This window comes from Pyrgilauda ruficollis, unplaced genomic scaffold (assembly GCF_017590135.1).
Source record: "Pyrgilauda ruficollis isolate IOZ18807 unplaced genomic scaffold, ASM1759013v1 scaffold36, whole genome shotgun sequence".
NCBI lineage: Eukaryota > Metazoa > Chordata > Aves > Passeriformes > Passeridae > Pyrgilauda > Pyrgilauda ruficollis.
This window is the reverse complement of record NW_024525045.1, coordinates 1,836,541-1,851,032: the sequence shown is the minus strand read 5'-3', so window position 1 is coordinate 1,851,032 and position 14,492 is coordinate 1,836,541. Positions and strand designations below refer to the sequence as shown.

Here is a 14,492-nt window from a genome sequence, read left to right as displayed (position 1 = left end):
CCCCTGTGCTACAGGATTGTATTTTTGTGATTTTTTTTTTCCAAGAAATCTCCTCAAAACAATAAACTGCCTGTTAACTGATCCAATGGTAAAAAATATTCTTCTGTTCTAAGTTAGCCTAAGAGACCACAGACAAATGCTCAGAAAAAGATGACTAACAAAGGCTTCATTCTGAAGGCTTGAACATTTTCTTATCTGTAAGGTTTGTCTAAGCACAGGCAGTAGAGAGACACTGAGACAGCTGTTCCACACCAAGAAACAAAGCTGAGGGATAGCAACCCCCAAATATTAGCCTGAAAAGCAAAAAAGTTGACAGTGTAAAGAGAAATTAGAAGAAAGCAAAAAATTCCTGTCAAAAGCCATTCCTTTTCAAGTCAGCTCATTTTAATACATGATTGAGGTTGACTCACTTTGATGTATTTGCTTCAGCATAACTTTAAATATGGTTAAAGCTCATTCCTCAAAACTGCAGAACAGGGAAATAAGCAGATGTAGTTATTTTCAGTAAAAAAAAAGTCTTTGAAACGCTCTCCTAATCCTGTCAGCTGCAAAGTTTCTGTTTAGAAAATGTGATATAAATCTTCTTCAAAGATACACAGTTAAAAAGTGAAGTGCTGTTTAGATCATCAAACAGCCTCCACAAAAAAACAAACCCAGGAACCATCACTCCTGCTGAGGCTGTTCTGAAAGTGTAATGCAAGGCTTGGTACACAGGCACTCACTGAAATAACTCCAACAGCAAACAACCCAAAATCTGACATACCCAGCTCCCATCTACAGGTCATTAGAAAATATTTGTCAGTAAATCTATTTTAAGAACAGTCGCAAATGCAAAGAAACTACCTGATACAGTCAAGTAACAGCTGCTCCATTAATTTAAAATTACCTTTTATTTTTCTCAAGGTTTTCCAACATGTCGTGCATTTTGGCACGGTAGACTTTGAGACAGTTAGCTTCAAGTTTCTTTAAATTACAAACAGTAGATACAGTAGGAATATTTTAAACCAATTTCTTCAAAATAAATGTCAAGTTAAGACCCCTAGCTTTAAAAGAGACTGCCACCATTTCATTTTCCTGATACAAAATTCAAGTAATTTTAAGAGTAGAAAACTGTCCCTATAAAACATCCTGTTAAAATTGACCAGCATTCTGAAAATAAGCATCAAATTTCCAGTATCCATTGGGTGCAACTACACATTTAGAAAAATAACTCACTTTAAACAAAGGTCACTTGCTGAAGAAAAGTAAGCTTTCAACAGGATAAGTTCTCAGAACAAATGATAAAACATTTTCTCCTTAGATAAAGGATTTAATCCTTGTTCCATCTCTGCAATTAATTAATTTTTTTTCTTCTAAGGGTGTACATTTCAGTATTGACAATGAATTAAGAGACCAGGCTACAGAGACTGTTTCCCTTCAGTATAAACAGGCATATAGAATTATTGCTTACCAGAAACAACTGTAAACAAGATTCATTTGATTTTGTTTTTATGCTGTGATTTTCCTTTCTTTGGTTGGTACCAAATATACAGACCACCAAACTTTAGCTTTGTCACTTAACTGAATGAAAATCACGACAAATTTTTCCGATGATTTGTATTTAGCATTCCTTGGGGTTTGGGTTTTTTTCAACGAAGAAATGGGTTCACTGTGCTTTTCCATTTTCTCTCCTTACCCACTCTTTAGGGCAGCAGAATGGAAAAACAAGTAGGACATGTTTACTTTGGGACTCAAGGCTCAGAGCAGATATCAAGAAATCTCCAACAAGATTAGAACATTTTCCATTTTCCTCCTTTTAGCCCAAAGTATCTCTGCTGTGTAGTAACAGTAACTTAGTTTCTTTTATCACCATCTTCCAGAAGAGATCTATAAATAAATGTTTATGTAAAGAACACTGCTGTTGAAGAGGACAAAATTAAAATAAAATTAAGGATCAATAAATGATACTGCAATGTATCTTGTGCCATTCAAGATAGGAAGTCCTTCGTGTAAATGCGTAAGTCTTCCTGGGTGCATGAAGCTCCATCCTTTCCTGGGAGACTCAATGGAGCAGTTGTACCTAAGGAATTTACATCCACCTCCCTGTAGTAAAAACACAAACACAATAAATCCCAAATATTTATCTTGTGCTTTAATTAATTCCTTTTTATATATCCATTACTTCAAATAATTTGCTATTATTAATAAGCTGGGTTTTTTACTTTTACCATCCCTCAGCAAGATTGTTTGCATGACACCATCTTTAGAGCATTAGTTAACAAGACAAGCATTTGCAATCAGATTTCCCCTTGTCTTGCTTTAGCATTCACTGCATAACAACTCATTCAAGCAACGAATCTGACAAACAGATCTTCAATAACTCGACTATAGATTCTACCAGCGAGAAGCAAATTGTGTTCACAGGCCGTGTTTCAGGACTGCATCCCTCCCAGGATAGCATTTAAATAAAATCTTAAATGAATTAATCTGGCTGCTGATTTCACTCTGAAGGTGTGCTTTTTAAAATAGTAAGTGTGCCAAGCACATTTATTGGTGTTAAGTACTATGAATGATAAAGGCTCATAAACACAACAGGATGAATTTCTCTGTAAGTAAAAGTTGGGTATTATTGCAACTGCCCTGCCTAGCTCCACACTCGGGGGACTGTTTTATTTGAATCAATATCAGACTAGAAAATAATTTAGCTCAGAAAAACCCTAAACAGATACAAGAGTTAAAAATTTTCCTTCTGTGGCTAATCTAAAAAAGAACCATTAAAAAAATTCTACAGAAAAGAAGCCACTCGAATCAACTTGGCACTATTTAAATTCTTTTGAAAAACTGGTTTTCACTGTACAGAAATGAAGCATTTCAGAAATGTTAAAAATGAAATTACTAACATCTCCCAAGTTTTTCTTCAAACTCCTTCTCTCCCACCATCTAAACCAGTTTGATCAATTCAGCCTGACTGCATCAACAGTTCTGGATCCTGCAGTTGAGGAAATTTAGTGCTTGTCAAAAAACCACAAGGCATAATGTATCTCAATTTGTGATGTGCATCTTTTCCTTCTCAGCTGGGTCTCTAAGTATATGTGTTTGGGCTCTAATATTAGATACTCAAAAAACAACATTTTTTAAGTCAGTAACTCACCTGGAAGTCCTCTCCTACTTTGTTGAGGGCGATGTTGATCGTGAACGTAGAGGAGTCATGGTGAGGTCTGAGCGACCGCTGTCTGTCAGGGCTGTATTTTACAACAAAGTTCAGTAGAGCATAGCCCTGCAGAAAAACACACAGTCAACTTCCAGCTGTGAACTGCCAAGTCACACACAGGATTCTTGGGATTTTGTTTAAAGCTTAGTCAAAATAAAAAATCAACAACGTTCATCTTTAACTACTACTATGCCACATATAAACTCCCAACCAAACCAAAGAGGGATATTCATTGAAATACTTAAATTTAGTCACACCATGGAGTAACTTCTGCAAAAGCTTTTAACCCATACCTTGGTATAGTAGCCAGCAAAGACTTTTAGTGTTACTGGGGCAATGAACTCTCGTATGAAATGCAGCCATTCATTATCCAGTCCTATTTGCTTCATATGAATGTCATCGGTTGGGACATTTTCATAACCTCCAGAAATGCGGCTGTCCTAATGAAAACACCACAAATAGCTTGGAAACAGGAACATGGGATGTTTCTGACATTTCAACAAATATTTATTTGAAATCTGCAGAATCACAGAACTGCAAGAAAGCAATGTTTCAGTGGCTGTCTGTACAGCAATCCCACAGCTAACTGCCAAGGAAAAAAGTGTGTTGAAATACCAATGAGCAAAAATTGGAAGAGTCAAAAATAGGATGAGTCAATATTTGGATGTGTCACCTGTAAATAAAAGAGCTTCTAGGGATAATAAGTTTTATTTACTAAGCTGCAGATGCAACTGAAATTCCATCAGATAAGAGACTACAGGCCTCAACTTGACAGCGTAATAAATGTTGAAATATTTTGAAGACAAAAGTAAGTTAAAATTCTTTCCAGAGGCTCCTACCTACACTACAATTGTGACTATAGTTTCACATGGTACCACATTTGTGAATAAGATAAACATTCCTCTGATTTTAGTGGTAGTTAATAAATACCTTGAATTCTCTGAGAACATTGACACAATAGCTCATAACATTTTCAGGTAACTCCTTAGGGGGACAAGTCTGATAAATTAGTACTTAAGAGGGAAATGAGTAAAACTTGTCTGAACAGTTATCAACAGCTATCCAAAATCAGCCTTGGGTCACCGTCAGGTACCTGCTACAGAGCTGCATTACTGTTAAGTGTCTAATTTGCTGATTCAAAGTCTGCACTGGGTTTATGTGGCACAGCTTGGGCAGCAGGGGGGCTGCAGGGGTGGCCTTTGTGAGAAGCTTCTGGAAACTTCCCCTGTGGAGCCAATGCTCCACTGCAAGACAACTGCCACTGCCAAGGCTGAGCCCAGCAGTGACAGAGACAGCACCTCTGGGGTGGCAGTGCCTTTAAGAAAGGGGATAAATGGCAGGAAGGTGTTTTAAAAATGTTTCATTGATCATTATATTACCAATTGAACCAGAAAGCAAACTAATTTCCTCAAACCGAGTCTGTTTTGCCCTGTGTTGACTATTGAATGATCTCTCCCTGTCCTTATCTCTCAAGTCAAACACTTTTTCTCTACTTTTTCTCTCCTGTCCAGTTGAGAACAGTGACAGAGTGACTTTGGTGGGTGCCTGGCATCCAGCCAGGGTCAGCACACCAGAATATTAATTGAAGAATGCCTCTAAATCTACTGAAAAAGCAGCTACATGATAGACTAAACTAAGCACTTCATAGCACAAAGCAGATGTTTCAGATCATTGGCAATTGCTGGGATGTTTGTTTGTTGCAGTACACCGTGAGTTACTGTGAGTTGTAAAAGTAGTTAAGATCACTCATTAAGATTGTTTATATAGGCTGACACTTACTTGGTGTTTTCCACCAGACCATTGCCCAAAATGTTCCATTTCTTCTACTAATTCATCACAGGCAGTGTCAGAAAATATGGGAAACCAAAACACATCTGGACATGGCTACAAGAAAACGCCAAACAATTAAAAACTTGATTCTCAAGCACATTCTCACAAAAGCAAAAACTATGAGCTGCATTCTAAGCCCTGACCCAGCACTAAGAATGTGTCAGTGCACCCACACCTTCTGTGCCTTATGGCTCTAAGTGACAACCCTGGTCTTCCACATTACAGGTTAATGTGGGAAAACAGCTTAAAACTTAACATTGCTTTACACAGAAAAAAATTATCCGAGCTTTTTAGAGAGGCAAAGTTCATTAAATCACTGTCCCTAACTGTCACAACTGATCATCCAACACAAGTGCTCTGTCCAGAGCAGTTGCATAAAGGCAAGCAGCCTATATCAAATGGCAAAAATTCAGTTCTGATCCAAAACATCAAAAAACTGTTTAGTCACAGACCAAAACAGCATTTGCATGGAAATATTTACTGCATGCCAATTTATTATGAGTCACACAAATTTTCAAAAAACTACTTATACTCACCTGTTCTACTATGTTATCAGTGAAGATCTTTGAGTAGTTTGGATTTATGTAAGTTTCCTTCCAATCCTAAAAAAATATGATTTACAAACATTACAACAGAACAACAATATTTGTAAGTGATAAAAAAATAATTTATATTCTATTCATTTTTCTAATGAAAGCACCAGAAACAATTCAAAATTTTCTTATTCTCTTAAACAAACTTGTTCCCATCATGTCAAAAATCATAAAACCTGTTACCTCAGGACCATATCTCCAATTTCATGCTCTGGTCACCACCTGGTTTACTGATACGATATACTGTCATTTTCTTGGATGGGTAAGAACACCTTTTAGCACATAATCAATATTTAGCACACAGTAAGCAAAAGTTCTCCATGTAAAGCCTTCAAATTTCAAGTCCTTTGCAATTTATGAATTTATACTTTACTTAAAATGAAATAAACTTTTAGAAATAATTAGATGCATACCACAGGATTCTCAAATATCTGCCAGAGGTCATTGTTGTAGTGGGAAGTATTGTAATTGGCTGTAGAAAGAAGTCTTCCAAATTCATGTCTGTTGGTAATGTACATGAAAACACCCTATACCAATTAGAGAAAACATCATTAGCAAAACTGTCCATCTTAGCAAAGCTTAAAAAGGTTTTCATGATTGTGCTTTCATAAAATATAATCACACATTTGTACACATATATTGTAAAGGTGCTGTTAACTTAGCACCCCAATTTTCAAAGGGTTGACTCTAATCACCAAGTACTCTTCATAACTCCTTGTTTACAAGCATTTACTTGCATTTATCTTCTAAACACATTAAACCAAAACATAAAACATATATTGTTGGGAACATATGTAGAGTTATAGAAAGGAAAAAGCAGAGGAGTGATTGGTCGATTTGCTTTCCAGAAAACTTAAGCAGACACACTGAAAGAATCTGATCTCAAACTGACAATGCTCACAACACAAGAAAACCAACATCTAGGGTTTAGTTTCAAATTAAAATCTGAAAGAATAAGCTAACAATCAGAGGGTTCATGAAAGTCAGAACAACAAACTTATTTCAGAGTATTCACTACATGATCCGTCTGGTGAATTGGCCTGAAATAAAAAGATATTGGCAAATACAGCGCACAAGAATATTCAGATCAGCTTCCAAAACAGCTGAGCACTCTGAAGTCTGTTCATGGAATTATATGCAAAATACCAAGTGTGGCAAGATACAGCTTTATTATCAAGCTATTAACAGAAGGTATTAACAGAACTCTCTTGATTAGAAGTAGTAGTAGAAAATAGTATTTTTAAAAAGGAACTTAGGTTCTATGGGATGTTTTTTAGTTTAAGGCTTTTCAGACTAAAACTTTTTTTCTGAAATATTTGTGACTTTTGGATTTACAACAGATGAAGATATTACCATTTGGGTACTTTGGTAATTCTGTCTATGTTTTTGTCTGAAAAAGAGTTAAACTGTTAGAGAGGTAATGATTATGTTAAACATGCCCAGTTCTGGGCACTTACCAAATCAAAAACTAGCTGCAGCAGGGAGAATAAGGAGGGCCTGGGTCAAGAAAAACAGCTTAAAGTGACAATGTGGTCACTGAGGGGACCTGGCAGACCTAGCAGTGATCTGAGCTTTACTCCTTCCTAGCACTGCTCCATCCATTTTAGCTACAGAAGCAGTGTCAGCACACCTTGACCTCAAAAGCACTGAAAAACCCCCCTGAGGAAACAAAGAGCCTCTATGAGATGCTTTCAGCTGGGCATGAAAAACCTGGCCCTGGCAAAAACCTGAACCCTAGCAGACTGAAGAGAAAGCCAGAGCAGTATTTCATCAGAGGAAGTGGACAGAGGAGAAGTATCTTCCTGTGGTAGAATGATACTGCATGTAATAATAACTAATCAATAAAAAACAAATAAAGCAACACCTTTGGGGCTCTGAGCATATGGAATGTTTCCGAAGAAGGGGAGTCTTTTTCCCTTTGTAAAGTCTAAAATGAAGGAGAATCATCACATGAGTTTTCTGACACAATCTCTTTCTCTTTTTCCAACTACTTTTAGGTTTCCACGGGTACATCAGGGAAATAGCAGCCTTTGACCAAAAGCTGATATGCCTTTACAGACAACATGCATCTCCAAGCAAAGCTCTTCATACACATGTCAAAGCTGTTTCCACCAGCCCCTTCTTATCTGCTGCAGTACAAAAACAAGCACGTACCAAACCCTCCTACAGCCCAGACTGACAAAGAGGAAAAGAGGAAGCAATTTTCTCATGAGCCAGTCAGATTAGTTCAATGAGCACACGGAAAGCACAGGTTTTGCAGGAACTGATGCTGAGGAGGTTTGAATACAACAGGACTGGACGGGGATGTTCTGAAGAATCAGTACAAACAAAGGAGATCATGCCTTGTTATGAGGGAATAAAAAAAATTAATACTTGCCAACTTTTCTTGTTCAATTCAGCAAAAATATTTTTCAATGCTATAGTGTCTGGAAATAGGTCTGGTTTAGGTCTTATTTGTCTCTGTGCTGAAACTAGTGTAAATATCAGTAGAAATATGGATTTACAGATTCACAACTTTACAGTACAAATAAGTTCTGTCATTACTTCCAGATTAATGCAAGTAACATTTATCAGATACAGTTTTAATCTATCTAGAAAAATTAATGAGTGATTCATGCTCCCTAAGAAGATTCCTACCATTTCTTAATTCACCTAGGCTTTTTATTTAACACTGCCCATCATTAGTTTCAATACATATCTACGTAATAAAAAATGGCAAAATATTCCAACTTAGTCTGCCGGAAGTTTCACACTGCATAAAAATGTGCAAAACAGATGATCCAAAGGCATTGGTAAATGCATTTAAGTCATACACAGCAGAGCAGTTGAGCCCTCTTTCATCTACTGAGGTTGTGCCAAGGAGAAAGGTATTTTAACCTCAACAGAAATTTTCAAGGAATTTAACTAGAAAATACCATGCAGTCAATGCATCAGTGCATTGGCCTTGAAAATACCTCTGTTCTCAACAATCTAAAAAAATACACCTGAAGAGTTTTATCACACAAAAATTGGCCAGTACTTTGAATTAGAAGTAAAATATAATATCCAAGATCAATCAAGTGAAGCAGTCTATGAGTACAGCAGGACACAAAGAAATGTGTGTATTTGAAAGCAAGCTGTTACAGATACACCTTACCATCTCCCTGGCATTCCTGCAGAGTGCCATATCAGGATCCAACTTATCACGCATGAAGTAGTTCTTTTCTTTCATCTCAGATCTGAGAGTCTGTCCCTTAATTAAGTATATATTAGCCATATAAGGGATATTCCATACTCCTCTGTTGAAAATAAGAAAAAGAAAAACCAACACAAAAATAGTTTAAAGCTATGAAAACTAATTTGTTGCCTATTCTATTAAATCAGCATCTCTGTATTTGCTGACAAGACTAAGCAAGTTGCAAGGAGAAGAAACTGAAAGGTTCCCAAGACACTTGGAAAACTACATCTGGACATCTCAAAAGTAGGCGTAGGCAGTAATTCAATTTTTATGAAATACTGTTATAAAAATATAGCAAGGTCAAACTCTCTATGGAATTTTAACTACACATGTACTTCATGTTTCCATAGTTAAGGCAATCAGTCAAACTCTCTTTTAATATTATTTTACAATACCAGATGGAGAAAGTAACTCCAAAACAGATTTTTAAATGAGTTTAAAGACTTCACTGAGACTTCACACAGCTGGTCTGACCTCCTCACACAAATACCCACAGACCACAGCAGGTCATGTATTTATGTGAGTTGGGCCAATATCAACACGAAAGCATTGCTTTCAAAATGCTCCCTCTGCAGATTCCACCCCCCCCCACCCCCACCTCAGTGCCACAAGCACTTCTTTTAGTACAGTAGGACTGAAAACAAGCCAGTCCTATTCAAGCAGTCTGTTTCAAACCTTTCGTTCTTCCAGGGCAAAGAAAAGGCATCACCATATGGAACAGTCAAGCTCAGAACAACTTACATCATATTAATTTAGGAGAGTGATAAACCCAAAAGTTTATCCTTGACAAAAGTATTGCTGAAAAGCTCCTTAAGAGATATGTGACATCATACAGTATGAAACACACAAAGAAGTTATAGCTGTTCCATTGATTAAGCATTTGCCCCAAAGAGATTACAAAGTCATTTAATGAATACAACAACCATTCCTTTTGCTTGAGGTTCCAGGGGTGGAGAGTTTTGGGTTTGCTATTTGTTTATCTTGTCTTTTTCTGTATTGTACACTGGTAGAGCAACCAGACACCATCAGACAGGTACCAGTAATGGATGTGTCCAGTCCTAACACCAGCTCATCACGTTAAACACTTGGCTTTTTTTCCAAGCTGTGAGTGGGAATAAACAAGTATATTTCTATGAAATAGAAAACACAAAACAATATACCTAACCTCATCTCTCTAGGAGTAATACCATATTCATATAGCTTCATGCAGTATGTTGCTAATAACCATACTGGGTGCCCTGACTTTAAGAATTAGTTTACAGTTACTTACACTCTGTTCCCTTGGACAATGTCCACATAATCTTCTGATCGAGCATAATAACCATCTGGGCTCAAAGCACCCCAGAAATTGGACCAAAGCTTCCCATGGCGGGTTACGAGCGGAGCAATTATCTTCCTGTCAAGTGACATATTGAATAAGAAAATATGAAAACATGAAATTGAAATTCACATCAGGAATTGCTGTTTGACAGGAACAAAATGCTTTGTGAATTGTTGGCCCCCAAGCCTGTTATGAACTATGGCAATGAAATATCACAAGTAAACAAAGAGGATTTAACTCTGCAAAAACAAATGGGATCTTATTTTCCCTGGACAGACCCCAGAGAATCCTTTCAATTTAGAGAAAATTCTACAAAATAAGATATTTACTATACCTGTTCTGTTCTATCAGTATTCTTAAAGTTTTTGGGTTTGTCAGCACGACATCTGCATCTATGCTTAAGTAATATTCACATGTTTTATCCTGGCGACAAAGGTCCCTAAAAAGACAAAAAAGAATTATTAACTCATGTTAATAACAGTGTCCACATGGACACATGTCCAGAAAAAAAAATCACAAACAAAACAAACACAAAGATTTTAAAAAACCCCAAACTACAAGTAGGTACTGAACTGATTCATTGCATTAAAAGTCCTCTACAGCACAGTATTGTAAAGAAAGGTGTCTAGATTACAGTAGTTTCATTAACTAGAAGACTAAAATATATGGATTAGATGCCTTAGATTTTTCTTTTAATTATCTAAGTGGCCGCTAGCCTTTACCAAGTTCAGTAATACCTTCTATAGAGTGTCCTAATAGAAAATGGGACACGGGGAGCAAGCCATTAATTTATATAGCTGGGTATCAGTACAATCACTGAACAGTGAAGTGTGACCTTATTTAGTAAGCTCCTCTCGCAAGTGGCTGTAATGCTGTCTTTGGAAAAAGATTCCAGAGATGCAATCTGAATGGTAATTGAAACCTTATGGAGGGTGTAGGACAAAAACTTAAACTTATATAAAGAAACATGTATTTAAAGACCTTTTCTTTGTCTTTTTGACCTACAAGAACAACAAAGTTGGTAAAGAGAAATATAAACCAATTGCAAAGGCAGTGAATTTATACTGGGGAAAATAACTGAATGTGTCCATACACTATTTCTATCAGTTGTGATTTTGATCTCAAAAGAACAAACTGCACAAACTCCCATGCCTCCAAGAGAAAGACAAAGAAAATACATTCTACTGTAAATATGAAAGATACACAGACTATGTTTGTATGCTTCTGGTAGGGTGGACTTGCTAGGCCAAAACTTGGTATAGTGAATTCAGCTTTCCTATGCCATCAGAATAATAGGAGATTATAAGAAATCAAATATACTTTTAGAGAAGGTGGATAAAGTTCCTCAAGTCAATACTACAGCAATAGCTTCCTATCATGCAGGTGGCATTATGGAATTTGTCTGTTTTCCCTATTTTAATTCCACCATAACAGCTTGAAACACTATCTTACTTTCTTGTTTAAAAATATCTACAATCAGTGCTTTAGTTCAAGTTCCACTTGATTTGATTGACTGTGACTGTTTTCTGCAAAGGCAAAGATCTCTGTCACTTCAAAAGATCTGACAAAGGGTGGATGTGACAGGTTACACACAAGGGAAGGTAAGGGCTGCCATGGCTTCCTGCCTGCTCCTCTTCCATCCCCCTCCAACTCTAGCACTAAATCTTCCATCAGAATTACTACTTATCAACACCTTTTGGGTCTTTCTGTTCAAACTTTCTTCTGCTCAAAGGACCCAAGAGGTATGACTTTGTTGGAATCACAGTAGAAGGCAGAGCTTTTTTATTCCATAACTTTAAGCACTCCTTCCTCTTCAGGCTTGATCACTAAAGATCTAGCAATAATTTCAGAAAAAAAAATAAATTTAAATACCCATATGTCAGAAATGATCTTCCCACTGCAGCTAAAATCACTGTGTTTGAACACACACCCAGTCTACACCTCTGGCCAGTCTCTGTGTGTGCCTTACCTGACATCTTATAGAGACATTTTTGTGACAGAAATTCACTAATCAGCACTTTCACATTGCCCCAGCTGAAACCAGCAGGTTTTATTTTGGCCATAACATGGTCCTGGTAATTCAGTCTTTGTGGTATTTTCCTTTACTAATCCATTCTGTTCAAAGCTTTACAACCACTGAACACGAGTCACATATAGACTTATCATTGGCTTAATTACAATTATTAATAGTAACCTGACTTTTATACTGCACTTTGGCATTAGATGTAAAATTTCTTCTAAAAACATTCAGCTCCTTTATCCTTACTCTAGTGAGGAAAATAGACCTGAGACCAGACTTGATCTCAGTCCAGGGTTCCAGCCACACTTGCCAGCACTACTCCAAAAGCAGGTAAACCCTCTGCTGCTAACAAAAGCATGAAGAGAATAAATGTTTTTATTTATAAAAAAATGTGGTAAAGTGGAAGAAATTTATATTTCGTTATAGGCAAGTATACCTGGAAAATTAATTACATAATAGCAAAATGTATTGTCCTTTAACTTTTGCCTTTTTTTCTGCTCCCACCCCTTTTAAATCCAGACCCAGAAAATTCTATTCCAACTACTCCCATGTGCTTAGTGTTAGAAACCCTCCTGCCTCATTCACCTAATAATCCAAACCAGAAAGACTAAATTAAAAGTTTTGGTCTAAGTCACACTCAGTCATTCAGTACTCTCTTGAGAACTCTCTAAAAGCATTCCTGTCCTAAACAGTCAGGAAATTTCAAGGTTACTATTCTGACTTATTTTTTCCTCCTTATTCCTTTCTCTACAGTATTGAAGACTGGATCACCACATGGCAAAACTTATCCTTCCCATTTGACATGATGGCTTGTATCTGAAAATGCTGGAAGAATTATGCTGCAAGCATGAAGTTTTGCCATTTGGTGATCCTTTGCATTTCAAGGTCACTAAAAAAAATCTCCTTAAAACACTACAGGTTTCAGATGGAGAGAAAGAAAGTGATAAAAGGTTCAGTCAAAATTAATAAGCAAGCATGCTCCCTAGAAATTAATGCATCTTCTCTTTAGGCTTTCATTGTTGCCCAGTAGCTTTGCCCAAGGAAATAAATGTAACCCTTTATATTCTCATGCTTTAGAGTATTACAGTCTTACAGTGCATTCTAACCTCTCCAGATGTAGACATCCCAGATTATAAGTGAAACTATTTGTATGCATATCCAGGTCACTCCAAGGAACACGTGGAAAGTGCTTTCTGGCAAAGCTCATGTGTAAAATGTTTCCTTGTCTACATTCAAAGGCTAAACCTTTCAATCTACTTGCCTTCCACTCCACCTGCTCTGAAGTAAGACCAAATGTTGAAAAGAAAGCTGTGTCCTTTTCTGTGAGCAATTTCAGTGCAGCAATTAACAACAATTCAGAAGAAAGCCAAGATTTTTGGTTGGCAGTGTGAAGCTCAGCAGATCAGTTTAAAGTATTTTGCAATCAGAGTGATGTCTGACTGAGTTTACAAACCACAAGTCCATCTGGAACAGTGACCTCATCTGTAAATGGGAGAATGTCACAGCTCTTCCCTTCATCACACTTTCCACTGAGATAGTCCAAGGGTCTATCGGGTGTTACAGAGACATATTGTCTACCCAACTTCTCTGCCATTGAGCCATCTCTTTTTTCTAGACATAGTTTGAACTTGCAATCAATCAAGTTATCATTTTCAGACCTCTCAGTTTGGACATACAATTCCAAATATGGACTGCAAGCCCAGAGGAAGAACACTTTAATCATTTGACAGACCTCTGAAAGAAAAGGTGTTCCAGATACAAGTCTGCAATCAAGTGCCTGAGTGACATTTCCTGCCTCCATTTAGGGTTACATTTTGCATCTCTCCAGACAGCCACAATGAGCACATTCCCACTTAAAAGATGAGATAAATGACAATTTTTTATAAAGTTTTAGAAAATTCCTACCCTGTTCTGTTACTAATATTTTTGAGGGAGGAACAAAAAAGAACCAGCTACCCTGAAAGAGAAATCCTGAAGGCTGTAAGTACCAGGAGAAAAAAATATTATGGAAAACATACTTTTTATAAATAAAACCTCAGAAGTGAATATTTCCCAACTTTCCGTTAGTACTTGAACATATTTAATTGCTTTTAATGTTTTCTGTCATAACAAATTCTGTAGCTGGCTGCAATCTCATCTGCAACCAAGGCAAAAACAAAGATGATTTCTCCTTAAAGAAATAACTGTAAGAACTCCTACCTTAGAGACAAAGGCTAAAAATAAGAAAGTCATGGAAATGCCACTCAAGTGTTTCAAGCATCGTTATAAATCAGTAGGTTCTACCAAGGATGACAGGTTTCCAGGTCTTTGGCTGAGATTTA

General features: G+C 36.9%; 1 protein-coding gene across 2 annotated transcripts in view; it reads right to left on the bottom strand.

Annotated features, from left to right (window-relative positions):
* Positions 1–871: 871 nt before the first annotated feature.
* Positions 872–14,492, bottom strand: part of PLOD2 (procollagen-lysine,2-oxoglutarate 5-dioxygenase 2) — a 47,686-nt gene continuing 34,065 nt past the window's right edge. The window contains exons 11-20 of one of the 2 annotated variants that reach the window (XM_041475708.1): positions 10,486–10,590; positions 10,101–10,226; positions 8,750–8,891; positions 7,478–7,540; positions 6,027–6,140; positions 5,557–5,622; positions 4,970–5,074; positions 3,484–3,630; positions 3,131–3,256; positions 872–2,082 (exon numbers count right to left, since the gene is read on the bottom strand). In XM_041475708.1, the coding sequence (XP_041331642.1) occupies positions 1,927–2,082; positions 3,131–3,256; positions 3,484–3,630; positions 4,970–5,074; positions 5,557–5,622; positions 6,027–6,140; positions 7,478–7,540; positions 8,750–8,891; positions 10,101–10,226; positions 10,486–10,590 (1,150 nt within the window). In that variant the 3' untranslated portion in view covers positions 872–1,926. The remainder of the gene's footprint in view (positions 2,083–3,130; positions 3,257–3,483; positions 3,631–4,969; positions 5,075–5,556; positions 5,623–6,026; positions 6,141–7,477; positions 7,541–8,749; positions 8,892–10,100; positions 10,227–10,485; positions 10,591–14,492) is intronic. The other variant, XM_041475710.1, reaches the window with a different exon arrangement.